This window comes from Falco peregrinus, chromosome 13, assembly GCF_023634155.1.
Source record: "Falco peregrinus isolate bFalPer1 chromosome 13, bFalPer1.pri, whole genome shotgun sequence".
Taxonomy (NCBI): Eukaryota; Metazoa; Chordata; class Aves; order Falconiformes; family Falconidae; genus Falco; species Falco peregrinus.
The window spans coordinates 9,131,495-9,149,935 of record NC_073733.1 but is presented as its reverse complement, the minus strand read 5'-3'; the positions used below and the strand labels follow the sequence as shown (position 1 = coordinate 9,149,935).

At 40.4% G+C, this 18,441-nt stretch overlaps 1 protein-coding gene across 7 annotated transcripts in view; it reads right to left on the bottom strand.

Moving 5' to 3' along the window:
• Positions 1–3,104: 3,104 nt before the first annotated feature.
• The window catches only part of NRK (Nik related kinase), a 105,775-nt gene continuing 90,438 nt past the window's right edge, over positions 3,105–18,441 (bottom strand). For all 7 annotated transcript variants that reach the window (XM_055817849.1, XM_055817846.1, XM_055817851.1 and 4 more), the window contains 5 exons: positions 18,117–18,217; positions 17,456–17,605; positions 13,975–14,134; positions 4,983–5,122; positions 3,105–4,286 (listed from right to left, as the gene is read on the bottom strand). In XM_055817849.1, coding sequence (XP_055673824.1) covers positions 4,203–4,286; positions 4,983–5,122; positions 13,975–14,134; positions 17,456–17,605; positions 18,117–18,217 — 635 coding nt within the window. In that variant the 3' untranslated portion in view covers positions 3,105–4,202. The remainder of the gene's footprint in view (positions 4,287–4,982; positions 5,123–13,974; positions 14,135–17,455; positions 17,606–18,116; positions 18,218–18,441) is intronic.

The window sequence follows — 18,441 nt, the reverse complement described above, 5'->3', positions numbered from 1 at the left end:
GCTATCACACCTTGTTATGTATAGCAATAAATTTTATATGTGGCAACAAAGACTGCATGAGCATACCCAAGAAAAAGTGAACTGGGCTAACCTGGCATTTGGGTTGATAAACATACATGTTCTTGTAGCATCAATGACTGCAAGCTGTCATTTTGCTCTAGTTCCACTGCCCTTGGTCCCACTGGGTATTTGTGTAAAGAGAAAGGCAGAAACACAGAAATTCACTCGTGAAGCTCATTAGCAGCATGCACAGCACCACGCCAGCTGTCGCCCTTACCGGCGCTCTTCTCGGCTGAACCCTCACACTGTCACCTCAACATCTTCATCCCCTGCAAGGAAATATATTCACTGTGTCTCTGTAGGCAGAGGTAGATGTTTCTCTAGGGATACTGACTGGATTTGGAAAACAGTAACAAAGCTTTCTGCGATTTTTACAATAACTTACACCAGTATAAAAGAATTTTACAAGCACAATACTAGTTTTGATTTTCAGAGTATTTTTTATTACTGTTTCAGTTGTACAATTTCAAGATTAGGAACAATACATAATGTACAGTACATGGCTTGCGTTGTTCCCAGGGTTTAAAGTCCTGTGTCAAGGTTCAGGCTGCAGAGTAGAGTTTGCCATTCCTAAAATGAAAGCAGGCACATACAATACTATCTTGCTGCAGTACTAGTGCAATCACGTTTTGGCATATGCATCATTAGGAGCACCAGCTGCCATTAGATACTGCATGTACCAAAGGATTACTGACGTGGATCCTTCACACTCTGCACTTCTGCCCCTGTAACATTTGTCGACATCAAAGTGACATCACTAGAAAAACACATTGTTAAGCAGTTCACTCCTTGGTTTTAAAAGTGTTAGCAAAAGAGTACAGCTAGAGAAACACCTCACAGAGTTGAACTACAAATCTGATAAACATTTTGCATAGTTAAATTTACGTCAGGATAGACTTGGGTCTCTCGTTTTTTTTTCTTCTAGCCTTTGAACTGAACAGTTATTCACAACACACTCTCATTCAGTGTTTAGACCACCCAGCCGCTCCAGATACCTTTCAGTTTCTTTGGCTACTTTCTTTTCCTTAACACCCCTTAACCTGTTTTTTTATTCCTCCTACAGCAATACACTGTTCCAGACATCCACTCCCTCCCCTTTGGCTACTCCTATTTATTTTCTTCCGCTTTTCCCTCCTCCCTCTTCAGTCACTTCCACTCTCTTCTGTTATCCTTCTCAACACATCTGGGTTCTTTCTCATCTTCAACCATTGTGATTTTCTCTTGATAATGAGAAAATGCCACAGCCTTCTCCTTGTTGCATCCAAATCCAAAATTGCTATTTGCAATACCACTTCTACATCCTTTAAAAGCATTCACCTCTAAGGGCCTGATTCTTTCCATATTTAGACATGGATGTAACCCAAATAATTCCAATGGTTTTACATGCAAAGTGAGAGATTGAAATCCAACCCACTGCCTTGAAAGATAGCTGGAAAGAGGAGAGAGCTAGTAGAGGGAAACAATGAAAAACTAAAATCTCGCTGTAATAGTGCACATTCCCTCTGTTGAACTCCTCAGCACCCCCTGCCCCGTACAGAGCTAAACATCTTCACAGTGTGTCAACTTACTGTCACACTTTAATATTAAACACGTTTGATCACATTTGATTCTTTAATCTGTTGATATGGGTTGTTCTAAATTCCCACTGTTCTCTGCTAAATGCTTTTTAACTAATGCCTAGCATCAGGAAAAATCTGCCTCCTACCTGTTGACGCCAAAATGGGGGAGGGAAAAAATTCTCATGCATCCCATGTAATGCAGAGGCTGCTGAGATAAGCACACTTTAAAAAAAATATTATAGGGCAGCCTGGATCACTGATTGCTTATAGCACGAGCAGTTGTGCAAGCAAGTTTTGCACACCTGCTGGGTACAAAATGAAAGCTGTTCTTTCTTCACAGTCTCTTGGACTTTTTATTCGAAGTAAAAAATCAAGTAAGTTATATTTCAGATTGTCTGCAAATCATTTTACACCTGTAATTAAAACTTTCATCTGTGTTACAGGTTTAGGTTTGTTTGGTTTTGGGGTGGGTTTTTTTTTTTTTGGTTGATCAAAACAAGCCCAGTGTTCAGTAGCACAGGGACCCGAGCCACGTTTTGCTCTTTTACCCCAGTCCTGGCATCGGCAGCAGGTGGGAATGTTACTACAAACAGCCAGAGACCTCCTGCTTTCCCACAGCACTGCTGATCACAGGATCCCATTCAGATTTTAACTGCACACAAGCTCATTACTCGCATACATCAAGAACCAATTCAAGTATTTAAGCACATGGATTTTTTCAGTATGGCCTTCGGCTTATTTTTCTGTAAGTTAAAACGCTGCAAAAGAAAATACTTCATCAAAAAACCACTAGACATTTTGAGATAAGCTAGTGCTTGTGAAAAGTGCTATGTTAATAACTTTGGAAAGTGCAGTCCTCCACATAGCCAAAGAATACAGACAGCAACAGTGTGGGCACCTCTGACCTGCCTGCAGCAGCCGAGGTGCCAGCGCGGGGAAGCACGGGAAGGGTGATGAGCGCCTAGTTTGATTCTCTGCTGACATCTACAAGGGTACCAGCTCTGGAGCTGATGGCTGCTATCTGAGCACCTGTCAGTCACAGCATGACTGTGAACACTCACTTCACCTGACATATTCTACAAAACAGCTATCGGTTTAAACAACTTTATTTCTCCCCTTCTCAGTCAACTTTGAATCATCATCCTTGAGGTAGACGACCAGATATTCCAATACACTTTCCCTGCACCTTTCAGTATCACATATTTCAAGTAAAAAATAATCTATTTTCAAACACTGTAGCTAGCAATTTCACTTTTGCCTACAACGTCATCTATACTGTATCATGTCTGGAAAGAGCTCTTTTGTATTACATTTGATGCTTTACATTTTCAAAGCACACCCAAAAATCAGCTAAATAAGGATTGCATTAAACCCTACAATTTAATCATAGTATATGATTATATATAGTGTATATATATTATATCTGTATAGTTTTACGGCCAAGTTACAAGCCCCTGAGAACAGAGTTTATGCAGAAACACTGGCACCAGTGACACTAATGGATGCAGCTTTATTTAGACGTAATTAGTATAGAAAGCACCTGAAATTATTTATATTTTCTATTTATAATAGATTAACTCTTTGGATATTTTCATAACTATATTAAGAATACATTTGTTAATCCTAAACATCCATTGTGGAAAGATTATATTTACACAAAAATACATGAAGACTTGATGCTGAAAGACCAAGAAGGGAAGAAAAGAAGGTGCCTGATCCTCTGCCCTTATATACATGGGTAGTGCCTTTAAATCAGCTCACACGAGCTGGGTCCCGTGTCTGAATAAAAGTGACAGGTTCAGGTCCGTAATGCTTTATGCATAGATGATTTTGACAAACTACTATTCAAACCGTTTTTACAAATACATTCTACAGTAACTGTGTCTACGGGCTCAGGCATCCAGCCCTGAGAGAAAGATGAAGTCTGCTCCCTGCTTCTGTAAAATCTACCAGATGGGGCACATGTCTAGAAGTAGTTGCTTTTACAACTCTGCAGTGAAATGCACCCGTCTGCCCAGCACAGGATACAACCCCTCGAGCATCCCGTCACGAAGAGCTGCTCCTCCACTGATCCTAAGACTTGGACAAGTGAGTCTTGGTGAAACAGTAACAGCTTGCTTAAAATGCCAAACAAGCCAATCCCCAATTCAAAACAAAGTAGATTCCAACCTGTTGCCCAACTTGTTTGTATTTTTCTATCTACCTACAGATGTTGCTGTCCAAAAAAAGAAAGAGACCTCAGCTCAAGATAACAGGGTTGTATCACCTGTGAAAATGAAAGCGTACACTTCTCCGGAGTACAGGAACTTCTTGCATTGGCTACATTCTTCATTAAAGTTGTTCTCTCCAATGCTGTGAATACAATCTTGGTTTGCAACAGATTTTAGAAGACAAACTGAACATGTTTGCGATACTTCTGACAGGAAAATGGAATTTTTTCCATATGGAAGGAATATGAATTTTGAAAAGTTAATAATGACAAAATTTTTATAGGTAAAAAGTGCAAATTTTTGTATATTACCTCCAAGCATTTTACACTGCTACCTACAGGGAATTTCAAAGCATCCTTCATTTTGTTGTGATTTACCAGTTGAATAGTACGTTTTGACCAAGAGTCATAAAGTATATTTGACTGCTGCCTCCTGACTGTACAGATGCAAAGAACACCTTGGAAGGGGAAAAAAAAAAAAAAAAAGAAGCTACTGTCAGTTTACATTTATGAGAATATTTTTACTCATACAAAAAATCTGATAGAATGCCAGTCCCAAATACAAGGATATTTATATCCCAATTCAGTTTTAATCCCATGAGAATCTTTAAAGTGAAACTGTGCTTGTGGTATATATACAACTGGGATATATTTTTTTGGTATATTTCTTTTCCTATTTGGAAAGACACGAGAACATTTTAAATTAATTCATCTAAACAGTTTTGGGGCCCCAGTTTTCTAAATATGTCAGTGGGACTAAGCAGGTTTCACAGAACATGCAAGAACTGCTACATGCAACAAATCATACGTGATTATACACATTCTAGTGTCTGCAATATCTCAAATATTAGAGCACTGGGTTTTTTCCATGATGGCTGCTTTGAACTGCCTGTATTTGTTGTCACCTCTGATACCCGGTAAGGCTGGGTGGAACAGGAGTTATAACAGGGCTGACTAAAGCAGGGTGGTGTGAAAGTGCGGAATATCCATAATGAGTGCTCTGTGGGGTCAGTGACTACGTTTGCTTTGAATAAGGAAGTGATAACTAAGTGATAACCAATGTAAAAATAAAGTTAAAAAATTAAATGGTTTTAGTGCCATAGTCAACTATTGCTCATTTTTGCTAAATCACCACACTGTACTTATCTCTGTACCTTGTCATTTCTTTCACATAGGAATTTTAGCTTCTGTGCTTTCTTGTGCATGAATACTCCTTCCAGATTTCCTGTGTCCACAGAGCGCAGTTCGATCGCCTTCTCTCCCCAGCCCATGACCTGGTTAGACTGAAGGTAAGCTAAAAGGGGGAGAAAAAAAGAAAATATACATTTGATACCATTTAGCAGGTGAAAAGACTGATTCTTGCCTCATTTATGTTAATATGGATCTGAAGCGTTTCTCTTTGATAACAATACATTCTGCATTATTTGTGTTTTAAGTTTACACAAAAAGCCTTGGGAACAGCAACTAAATTTCAGTTTCTCCTCTCAGACTTATTTTGGACTCTAGACATAAATCTTAAGTATGCTGGTATTGCGTATTTTAGAATCACAATAGGTTGGGGGAAACCTCTGAAGGGCATCTTGTTTAATCCCTGTCCCTGAAGCAGGGCCAAATCAGACAAGGCTACCGGGACCTTGTCCAGACATGTTCTGATGGGTATTTCACAACCTCGCTGTGCCCCAGCTGCAATGTGTCACTGCCATAAAGGTTAAAGATTGCTTCCTAATACCTAATGGGAATTTCTCTTGATGCAACTTGTGCCCATTTTTGCCTCTCGTCCTTTCACTGTACACATCCAAGAAAAGCCTCGACTCTGTCTTCTCTATATCCTCCCATTGGGAGTTTGGGTTTGTATGTGCTATGGAGTTCAGCTCAGTCTGAAACCTAAATACTTTTTGACGTGATACTATGGCATGATTAGTTTGGTGTCCTTAGCTATTGTCAACCCATCACTGTGGTTACGTGCCATATCTCCAAAACCAACAGAAGATACTCCAGCACTGTGGAAGCTTATGGCTACTCCCTTTAAACGTGGCAATTAGATGAGAAATTGGAATAGTTATGAAGGAGTTAGCACCACAGATTTCAAATTAGGCACGGTTTCAATGAAAGCACTCTGATTAGTACATGTATGGGCTTCCAAGGTAGAAACACATTAGTTATGCTCTGTTGATAGTCAATGCTCAGAAATTGTTCTTCTTGCTCAACTATGAACTGCTATTTCATTAGTCTGAGAATTCTGGTGCTCTGAAATGATGTAGAGAGAATGTGTGCATTTGACTGGTTTTTAGCTTCAGTGGACAGTGCTTGGCTGTCCTACATCATTAGTGTGAGCAATGTCTGTTTCTTAAAACCATCCATGTTGGTTCAGGTTTTAGTCTAAAAATTAAACTTTCAGTACACATGGCTATAGGAAGCAATGCCCTGCAATTCTACTTTACAAGGACAGCAGAAAATAAAGGCGATATGCCTAACGGACTGTATATCCTTCTAGCAGTTGATTTAATATTAACTTGGAATCCTTGCTTTGTAATTCTTGTCAGAACAAGTGTATGAATATTATACCTCCTTGGAAACATGCGGTTTGGCTGCGATGTTGTGATTTTAGTTCCCTCAGAGTCTACAAATTTCCCCTAAATCTGTTTAGTATCCTTTCAGTTATTCTTTGTGCGCACTGAAGGCTTCCCTGCCACTAGAGCTGAGAGCAAGAACATTCTTTCCCAGTATCCCAACCATGTAGAAAGTGGAAGAAACCATCCTGTCTGGAAAGCAAAAGAGCAGTGAACATCTGAGTGGAAGAAGAGAAGGGACGAGGGTATTTTCTAAAAATCAAGCACCTGAAATCAATACATTTTACAATCTGTTCTTTACGCTTCAGTTCCTAGGTTGCACGACAGGGCACTGCTGCGGCAGGCTGCAAGGAAGGCGGCCATCAACACTGCTGAGCCACTGTGGCAGCGGCGTGATGCGCGCCAGGGCAGCGCCTGTGCAATGTGCAGGCTGTAGCTACAAAGGCAGTCCCAGACCACACAGAAACTGAAGAAGCGATGCAATAGTCAGACATTTGCTATTTTTGGTAACAACTGACATCATATTAACTTTTTCAAACTTCGCTTTTGAACGCAACAGAAAGGGGCACACTGGATTTGGGGGGTGGGACAGCAAGGCAGGTGCATATATACAAACAGCATGAAAGCATTCTGTGGTTATGCCATTTAATTAAAAAAAAAAAAAAAAAAAAAAAAAAAGGCAACAAAGACCTAATCCACTCGGAAGTCTTCCTATCTTTTCCACTACATGAAATCTGCACTCAAGTTGTCAGTAGGCTGCCTGTATCAGCTGTGCCCATGCCTTTGGCAGATTTCAGTTTGATAGCATCTTGCAGCTCTCAGTAACAGCTTAATTCAGCTCCGGTACAACCTCTAGGTCATCCGGGATAGAAAGCCCTGGATGACAGGACCACTGCTGCTATGTTCAGAGGAGACCTGATCTCCAAGCAGTACTACACTAGGAACACGATAACACAGATCTGCCAAGTTCAGCCACCAGCGCTCTGCTGGCCAGCCTGTATACTGAGAACTGTCAACTGACAATGGCAAATTTCAGTCAAGTGCAAGTGGCACAAAACCTCATTCTTGTAGCAGAATTGAAACATTCTTTCCCAAATTGCAGCTGTGGAATAACATGCCAACAAAAAGGCCTCATTATACCATTTCTGGGCTTGTCCAGTTACGAGGATTTATCTATACATGGAAATTAATTTGAAGGATAACAGGCTGTGAATTCAAAGGTCAGTACTGAGTCCTGATAATCTTCCCACGCAGGAGCACTGAACGGAGAGCCAATTAGATACTCAGAATAAAGTTGTCATATTCTGGAACAAAAGCTGCTATACCACGAGCAACTTAGGAATACTCATTTTGAGTCCACTTGCCACCTCAACAAGCTTTAGCTAAAAATATCCTATGCTTCCAACTGGCAACATATAAGGGTGTTTATATTACACCCAGTGCAAGACTGTACTGGTTTCTAGCAACCCTAGACTTGGACAGCCACTCTAGTCCTTTGGACAGTAGCTCAGCAGAAAAGGCACATACTGACTCACACTGATGTGCCAATATTGCTTAATGTGCTGGAACAACGTTATTCAGTTAGCTGAAGTTCCCCTGCTTCGCCCCGATTACTGCCTATCTTAAGAGACCTACAGCTGTGCATGAGCTGTGGTTCTTGTTACACCATTTATAGCAGCGTTACCCCCTGGACATCAAAGAATATATGCCATAAAGTTAGTAAGCAAAGTGAGCTCAAAATCAGTTTCTTAGCATCATGAAAGTATTAGGAGCAACACTCTAAACTTGGGGGGGAGACTTGGTATTTCCTGTTTACACTGTGGATTAGCATGAAGTTGAGCAGAGCCCCCACGCAGGGAAGTGACTGCTTCCAAGGGGAAATCGTTGAGGGAGACAGGAAAGGTGAAAGAAATAACTGAGCCATATTGCATCCATTAACTTCTACGAAGTGTCACTGACATGAGCTAATGATCTCAGTCTTACAGCAGCAGCAAACTCACACCCTGAATGAGACAAGGACACTGGTACCACAGAAATCAGGTACTGCTACCATCTCATGTTCCTTCTTAACCTTTCTTCTTTTTTTAAAACTGTTTCCCTTCAAAAATCCCCTTCTGATCTCATCTGCTGAATCTGGCTCAGTGCCCTAAGCAGTTATTCCCAATTGACCTCTGCATGAGAGCAGAAGCCAGCCTGCTTTTAGCAAACTATCATAAAATTGGGCTTTTCCGACTAGTGTTACAGAAATAGGGCAGGAAAGGACCTCAGTGCACCTTCCACCCGTATCTCTGTGCCACATCAGTATCACTTCTGACAGTTGTTTGTCTAAGTCGACCTTAAAGACCTCTCTAGTGATGGACACTCCAAAAATTCCCCAGGCAACTGATTCCAGATAAACCAAGAACTTTGAAATGAACAAACGGAACATGAATTAAAAGAGCCTGACCCACTTTTGCATGCCTGAGTCACGGTATCAAACTCTGTTTCACAGGGTAAAAGCGAAGTGTTTGCTGCGTTACTGAATTCTTTTTTTTTTTTGAGACAGTATGTGCGTAGGTGAAATTCAATGCCAAAAAAGCTACTGCATTTTGCTTTTGTGTACACGTTTGAGACAATTGCCTCAGGTAAGTATGCAGCTGGGCACAAACATGAAAAGAATATCCACTGATGGCTTTGCTGACAGGAAAAGATAGCAGCTATTGCAGACCACAGAGATCTTAAAACTGAGCACACTTCCACAGAGCCCTGCTTTGGCCCTTCAGTCAAACCCAGTATGCTTTATGAAATCACAACCTTTACTGGTTCTCCACTCTTTGGGAAAAGCATGTTTGATTATTTTTAGACAAATGGAAGGGAATACATGTTGACAATCGGGAATGGAAATAACCTACGGAGATACCAACAGTGTCCTGTAATGTAGCAAGGCTTGTTTCCACTGAAATCCAGCCTTGAGCTCTCCAGGGATGCTGCTGATCACTGATTAGGGATTGATGAGCTATCTGCATGTACTTCTACCTGTTACCCATGCTTTAAAACTTAACTGCCCCCAAGTTAAGCAATTTTGGGTAGGAAAGCTGAGGAAGGAGCTGGTAACTTCTCTAGTGCAATTCTGTTAAACAGTATTACTGCTATTATTTATGTTACCTGGATAAAAGTGGGTATTTTCTTTCTCCAGTCACAGCTGCGGAGAACTTTCACCAAATGAGAGAGGTTAGAGAGTCAAAATCAAGAAGGAAAAAAAACCCCTAAGGCTTAATAAGCTCACAAATGGACAAATTAAGGAATTGGCCATGGAAGGCAGGTGTTCTTCTCCTGTATGTTTTGGTTAGGCTGTACTGGACAAAGGGCTAACACATACAGTTCCCTAACCACCCTAAGCAAGTTAGGAATAAATTTATTATGACTGTCTTTCTTTTTTTCCCCTCCCCCCCTGCCCCCAAACATGCATGTGTCTGTGCACCTCTGTTCCAAAGCTGCTCTGTTCCAAGTTGTTATTCACTCCTTTGTAATTATTCCAGTAGAACTGGTAACCCAACCCGGAAATGTATCTGGGGTGACTGTCTGCTTGTTTGAATGCTTTTTGCTGTTTCCTGAAGAAAAAGCGTGCAGGAGACCTGGCTAACAAGAACCCTTCAGATACGAGCCAGCATTCTCTGTGCACGAGCAGGACACCAACCGCTGCAAGAACCAGTGAGTGTGTTGATAGAGCACTGAGGCAGGGATTCAACCCCCTCTTGGTAATACCGTCTGTTTCTCTACATAACATCCTTTTTGCTTCTAATACATACATGGCAAAGGAAATCAGGACTTTTATTGGTTCCCCACTCTGGGAAAATCCAGTTGTGTGACAACCCTCTAAGATTACATAGATTCATTACTCACACAAAAGGGCAAAAGTGCTCCCCAATCTTATTAACTTAATGTTACTTAAACCCTTTTTAAATCCTGTTTTATAGAAAGAAAATATTACAGCTATATTTGTATTTAGCCCTCCATATGTGAAATATCTTTCAGATTAAACATAGATAAAGTACTTCTACAATTTTAATTTCCCACAGGATTTGAGTTTCCTCTCTCCAATTTCTTATTAACAGATCGGTCACGGAGGTTCTAACTTAAAGACTATGAGAGTAAGCTATATTTAGATACCCTTGCCCTAAATCCATCAATTATAATAATACAAACTATTTTTTATTTTTTGTAGTCAAGATATTCTCACCAACTACAAAAGTTTTCTTTCAAAGTAATTGTTTAAAGAAATCAAGAAGTGAGCAAAGGATGACTAGAGAGCACCCTGAAGTTAACAAAAGACCCTTCTATCTCTGAAACACAGAGTGAAAACTTTAAAATGAGCTCATACAGACTTTAGGAGGTCTGAAATGTGTCTGGAAATTCCAGGAAAAGGGGATGTCTTATGAAACTTTCAAGTTCCCCCCCCCTAAGTTTGACCGTGCAAACAACACAAGTTATTCACACTTCTGTTACAATAGTTAAAGTTTTTGTCTGAGGCCAAGAATTTCAAAGGATCAAGAAAATTAATAGGAGCTAGTAGGAAACATTAAAATAATAGTTAAGACAGCTCTTTGTTTAAAGTTTGTGTGTTGAATTGGAGGTTGGTTTAATTTGGTTTTAGTGGAAATGGGATTCCAGTCAGAAGTCAAATTAATCTTGTACCACATCTCACAAAGACTGACAGTTTCTGTTCCAAAGAAATCAATTTCTGAGATATCAGGAGTGCTGCAGTAGCAGCAGAAACGCAAGGGTTCTCAAGCTAATGTATTGGAAATTTTTCCAATGACAACTGAGAACTGAGAGGGGCTGTTTGGAGTCTGCCTCCCTTCAGTTCTGGAATCTGCAGAAGTATAAAAAACAAGTGAGACGGATGGATGGAGACAGACACCTTTCCTTCCAGACAAAACTGCAGTCCTGCTTTCTGAGCCCTGGGAGAAGTTCTACAAAGAACTGGCTGTTTAGTCAGCTCCCCTAACCTTACTATCCAAACCATTTCATCTCTCTCCCTCCCTCCCTGCCTCCTGAGCAGGATGTTTCATTATACCTGGATGGGCACCACCTTCCCACGGTGATGCCCATTTCTCTAGACTGACTACAGAGAAAATCTGAACTATTCACATAGACAAAACTCTTCAACTTCTGTACAGTACAATTCACCAGACAGGCTGCCACCCACCCTCAGAAGCATCTTCTCCATCCTCTTCCTATTTTATGCCCTAAAATACTGTAACAAAAACACGTAGGCAATTTTGTACTGATAGCTTTCCATGCAATTGATTATCATCGTGGTGTGCAGAAGAACAGGAGAAACAGCTGTATGAGCACATGGAAAGGCAAACGTCCAAATGGCATTCCTTCTATTAAGATGTAATCAACCTTGAGGAATTGAGAGTATTATGACTAGCCAGAAGTATACCGAAGGCTGTTTTAAATTAATTAACTAGCACAGAAGATCACATATTCACCTGGTCCAAAGTGGTGAAGTTTTATTCACTTAAATGCTAGCTGCATACACGCAAGGGAGTTTTTACTGAAGTCAAGACAGTGTGATTTCCAGGCTACAAGAATGCTTTACAAACCTCTCCCTCGTATCTGTCGGTTTGATGATTCAGTACTTTCAACAGCCCTAGGGAGAAGGACTCAAGCTCTCTCTGCTGTGCTTCTGAGGCACTCCTGCAAACTCTGTCTAGAGTAAGTGAAAAAGCTTTGAGACGAATCAGTGCCCAGTGACACAAACTGCAAATTTCCAAGTAGGAGTCATAGATCTGTGACCCTTCTTGCAATATCCCCCCTTTCTAAAGCAGGATGCAAGGAAGCCCCTCGTCCCCTATATATCATCCATCTTTGAAACACTATCTAGTAACAGTGACTCTTTAGGACATAGCTTATAGTAATAATACAACTAGAAAAGCCTGTAATAGTTTAAAATAACATCCATGGTTTAAAAAGTAGTAAACATGGGATTAGGGTTAATCTCTTGCAGGATGCTTATATAAATCCACGGATTTCAAAATTGATTCTTCCCAAGGGAGGGAAAAACGAGTTCTAACTGATGGAAGTACATGTGGGAAAACAAAGGAGAGTTTAAATAGTTATGAAAATCATATACCATCTATGCACATCATCAGATGGATGAGACATTACAGTTTAAAGAAAACATTCACATTAGTAAGCTTGCTACTTTTAGTAATGTCTAAGGAAGCGCATCCCATAACGCCATGCTTCTTGCAAGCTTCAGTCTCCTTCAGATAGCATCTGTCAGTGCAGCTCCCAGTTATGTTCAGTATTTCTCATTAGAGCTCTTCTTACCTTGGCTGACTAATTGCTTTTTGGTTATTGACTATTTCTTACAGTGTTTCTAAGGGGGATGTAAAATTTCAACATATCAAAGACCATTAGATATTCCTATGAAAAATGGAGAATGGGCTTGAAACATTTTAATTATGCTCAGTAGCTCTGAATATGGGCTGAGAATTGGGGATAAGGCTGCTCAGTGAAGGGAAGGAAACACTGTCTAGTTAGCTCATAACTTTCTACCTGCCTGTTGAAACTGAACCCATTTTGCTGCTGAATTTTATTGAAAAAGTGCAAAAGATAAGTTGTCATGTCACGATTTGTGTTCCAGAGGTGGGTTTCTTGCCCTCAATACTGTGGAAACCCTCTACAAATGTTAAACCCAGCATTTACTCAAGGGTGTTATTCTCCTGATTTTAACTTTTCCTAAAACTACCCAGATGGAAGTGAAAGGAGAAAGGTGAGCATCCTTGATTTTGCACTGTGGCATCCAGTTTCTGCCAAGCAAATACTATGCTTTTGTACAACCTAAGCATCTTGGGCTTTGTTTGTTGGTATGTTTGTTTTAAGATGCAGGAGACCAGGAGTGAACCAGGAAAGAAATTAAAAGCAACCAATAGTAAAACCAAAAAATCTGCCTGTCTTGTTCTTGGTTTTCCCCACACTGTTAACTTGAAGTCCTCTGGGGAAGGTGAAACAAAAAGCTGGCCTGGCTACAATACCATCGGAATCTCCTGCACAGCCACCCGCAAGCATGGAGAGACTGAGAATCTATTAGAAACACGCTGGGCTGGCAGCTCCATGAATCTAAAGTGGTAAAATTAAGGGGCCATTTGACAGCAGTTACAGATCTCTTCAGTAAACTGACCTCTCCACAGCTGTGAATTTTTACATAAAATGCTATGGGCTATGAACAATCGGAGTAGGAAACAAGAGCACCTTTCCCCCCCGCCCCTGTAAGTCACGTAATTCTCTCTGTGAAAGCTGGTAGTAAGCTGTATCCTCAGTGAATATACACCCTGGCTGTATAGCCAAGGTATGATGCCATAAAGAGTGCGACAAGAATACAAACGCTACAATCCAAATGTGAAGACCCTATTGCAATCATTGGCTGTCTTAACACAAACATACATAAATCTGTTTACACATCTGGTTTGCTCAGAAGCTCCTTTATGTGCCATACCCCTTTCATACGGATACAAACCTCATAAAGAAGTCAGGCTTCACGCAGCAGTCTTATATTTAATAAAGTGCTATTTTTCATACCTACCTACAGATGCTGGCATTTCTCCCCACTGTAAAACCGTCTCCTTTGTGAAATGCCCATATATATCAATGTAGATGCCTTCATCTTCATAGGTGAGTAAAAGCTCCATTCCGCTGGTATTCGGGAGGATGATAATGGCATGTGGGCGAATAGTCCCCTGGATCTAGAATCATATTTTACTAAGATTTATATCAGAAAATGGACTGGAATTTTAGTGACTACATCAATCCAACTAGCTTGGCAGAGCGATAAAAAAAACTAGCTCATGGCTCATGGAAAGTGAAAGAAACGCCTGTTTTCAGGAAGGCTGCGTATTTTGCTAGCTAGCCTCTGAAACAGGCTTTCTCCCCTCCTCCCCCTTTGAATATCACAGTAGGTTTGCAAACAAATCAATGTTCCATATTTCACTATACATTTACCGGTATTAATTGGTTTCAAGAAGCCATGGAGCCGCTGAGACACAATAATATTTACTTACTCACAAAACAATTGCATTCTTTAAGTAGAAGAAAGATGAAACAAATTTGAATTCACAATTATTTCAGAAGATGGAGGAAGGACAAACACTTTCACGTTCCAGGAAATCAGTGCTTTCACTTTCCATGCTATTTCCCTATCCCCACTCACAAGCTATAACAATATTTACAGCCAGTTGAAAAGCTACCTGGACCTTTCAAATACAAGCCATCCTAACCCTAACCCTTCCCACATCCTTCACTAAAAAGAGTTCCCCATTTAAACGCTGTTCTGTACACATTTTCTGCATGCCACAGGAACGCTGCATGTCACTCACACAAATTATTTTAATAGCTGTTCAATGCACTAGAATCTCTCCCAGAAGCCAACATGTCCCAAGTGGAGAAAAAAAAAAGTCTGAAGTACACAACAGTGAAGATGGGGTTTGATGAAATCATTCTTGAAAGGAAAAGAGGACAGCTTTAAAAAACAATAGCAAAACACTTCCCTGTTTAAAGCACTACTCAAAACAGGATGTTAAATAGTAAATTAAAGCGCTAGAATTAATATTTTAATAGGAAGCGTATGACTGGAGTTTTACATCATTCGCACAAGCCAGCAACACACAGATTATTTTTTTTTTTCCTTCAAGCACATACATTTATGCACACTGTAAGGGCACAAGGAACAGTAAAAGAAGCACTGAAGCTGTACTTGCCAAACTGAGCACACTCAGGCCAACCACTTGACTCCGTGCCTCCGCAACAACTATCCGTAACACTAGAACGGGGATCCAGAGTCGCAGAGCAATTTTAATGCGTTGCCTTGGTACTCGCATGAGCGATCGAAGCAGGTAAGAGATGAAGAAAGAGATGGGGAACCAGGAAAAGAGGCTACCAGAAAGCAAGAGTATCTAGAGTCAGCCTGTTAACGTCGGGTCTGTTGCCACCACAAAGCTCCTTGAGAGAATTACCCAATTCTAACAGATGTTCTTTAAAATAATAAAATACTGAAAAAGATACAGCCACTGTAGCAGCAGATTTATTTCAGGTCTAAGACTCTAAAGGGAAAATATATTTTTAGTACGTTCTAACTTTTGGTTGAAGAGCACACACAAGCGGAGTCAGTCTTAAAGGTGCCCCACATATTCAGGACAGTCACCTGGGAAATCTCTTTCATCAGGTACATAATTATATCTGCAGCCTGTTGAAAAACTAAAGCCTCTGAGAAGGTTCACTTTTGTCTTTGCCTTTCTCATCTTGGGCAATTATGCTAATGATCTTTTTCATAAGTCATTATTCACCTTGCTTAGCAACCAGCTTCCAGGGATGGCATGCGGGCACCACGCTCAGATTTATAAACTGATGTGACTGTTTCATGTTGCATGGTTAACAAAGCCATTAATTGTCAGATTAAATAAACCCTCTAACAAAACAGATACGAAGTCTCTTACCAAACCCAGCACAGAAACAAACAGTGCAAGCTTTTATCAGGTGATCCAACGGTTTCTTCTGAACCGCTAGAAAAGATTTTGGTTTTGTTTTGTTTTTTTTAAATTTTTAATAGTTTTTAATTGAAGAGAAGTTTATAAAGCTTAACAGCCATCCTCAAACACCGTGTCCATGAGGAGCTCAGGCCTGACAGCATCTGAAGGCTGTACTTGCCAGGGCAGCAAGGGATCAAGTGGCTTGCACGGGAGGTGTGGGTTTTCACTGGGTTTGAAAACGTGGGGCTGAGAGGGGAGAAGAAGAAGTTAAAAAATAAAAGGGTTCAAGGCACACGCTGCAACATGCAGATCTGGGATGAGACTTCTTCAGATCTCCTGAGCGTAACTTCGCGACATGTTGCCTTGGGATGCAGGGAGGCCATGGCACCCGGATGAGCTAACCCCCTGCCCCTCGGGAGAGCTGTTGACTTCAGGGAGGTTCTCAAGTGTGCACAGAAGTTTCCTTGCCAGGAGCCTCCCATCAAACTGGAGCCCTGGGAACCTGCTGAAAACCGAAGCCCTCAGGTTTCTCTAGCTTTTAGTACTCACAGCTTTGAGAACAACTATCTAGAACAGCTAAAAAATAAGCGAACCAACCAACAAAAAAGATTTAAACCATAGCACAGACTTCATATTGGGCAGCCCCATGACAGTCATTCACTTCTGCATGGGAATTTTCCATGATCTGAGTTTAAGCAGGAATTTAGCGATCACCATCACCTCAATGAATGGATGCACAATGCAATATGCATGCATCAACCAGAAATCAACACCTTCATGCCAATTTCTTGACAAATCTAATGGGAAAATCCTGAGGAAAATGTAAAAATTCTTTTGGATTTAAGGACTGATTTCATGGGCAACTGAACGGTAAGACAACCAGCAAATTTATTTAGTCTGGAAGTTGGGTTTCTGCAAAGTTGTGACTGAAAGGCAAATCACATTTTGCACACATAGCCTGGATCTTTAATCACGTGAAAGAAATGCAACTTTGCTCCACAGTGAAGAGACTGGGATTGTTCACGGGTGCACATGTACACCTGGATCCTCTAGCTACAGGCACTCACTGGTGCAAAGGTAACATGCTTGCAGTGGATCGAGACTAAAATATGTGGCAACGGCTTTTGTAACCCAGGCCAAATTCCAGCCCAATTCAGCAATAGGTTAATCAGCTTGTTAGTAAGATTGAAAAGCATGGTGATAGATTGTAAAAGTCACCTAAACTCACACAGATATTGTTGTGTCTTTGATTGCTTAAGGAGTCCTGAATTTCCCGGATAAATCAATTAAAAATAGCACTGTCCATACAACAGGATTTCTGACATCATGCCATTAAAACTGTTATTCTAAATGTGATAAAAGCCTCTTAACAGAGCTTCAGTGTTATAAAAGTATATGAAAAGTGGTTTTCTATTAGCTGATATACAGTAATTTTATCTCCTAACCCTGTCTTCTGAAATATAGCACAACTCTTAACCTGATCATCATACATATACAGGCCAAAGAACAGAGGCATTTACATAACTTTTTGGAGTATCTTACGTGTGTTGGAAGGTACAGGTCATATACAGATCCAGAGTCCACATCAATAGCATGAAAGCCTACTAGGGAGCCATATATGACTTTTAATCTTTGTCCATTTTCAACGGTCAGGTCAACTGACAGCGGTTTGTGATGAAGTGCGGTAAAGGACTGGAAAAGGAAAAATACACTGTAAAACACAATAAAGCTGTTGGTTTACAGATCTACACATACGACCTTAAGAAATTTCAAAACTCCAAAGTTAGACAGCTACTTTTGTTAAATAGTATGTTGCATTTATAGAGCTAAATATCCACCATCCACCAAGTTGCAAGGAGAGTTCAGTTGTATTTTGAAAAAAATCCAGATTATAGAAATGCACTAGGCGAAAATTAGGCTAAGTACCATTCATGTTCAAACCATTCATGTTCAATTTCCTCCTCTTTTGAGGGAAATCAGCATCAACTTTGTGAACTCAAATGTACTTTTTGGCACAGCCCTGAAACAAGTTATTCACAGCTAACAGAATCCTGACTGTGGTGGTTTTATGACTGCCATCTCCAATGTATGTCAAACGTGCTACATTTTATTTGAAAGAATGTTATACAAAGCAACAAAAAACAAAAGCAAAGAGTAGATGAGGGACAGCAATACATCTGAACCAGAGTGAAGTTTCACTTACCTTAAAAGCCATGAATTTGTGATAAGGCTTTGGAGCCCAAGCATAAACCTCCACTGAGTTTTTCAAAGCAATTACAAGGAATTTGATTCTCTCATATTTTACTGTAATACAAGAAGAACAATTCCTTAGGCACCAGACAGACACTGGCAAGACCATCTCATCACATGAAATAATTTCAACGGACTGCTTTTAGAGGTAGACATTACCCAACAAAGGAGACTAATGAATTCTGGATATCAGTGTTTAACACTTTGTGTAAGTGACAATACCTTGACTGAAAGCATATAGTTCATTTATTCTCAATAAAGCCAGATGACTGTTAAGA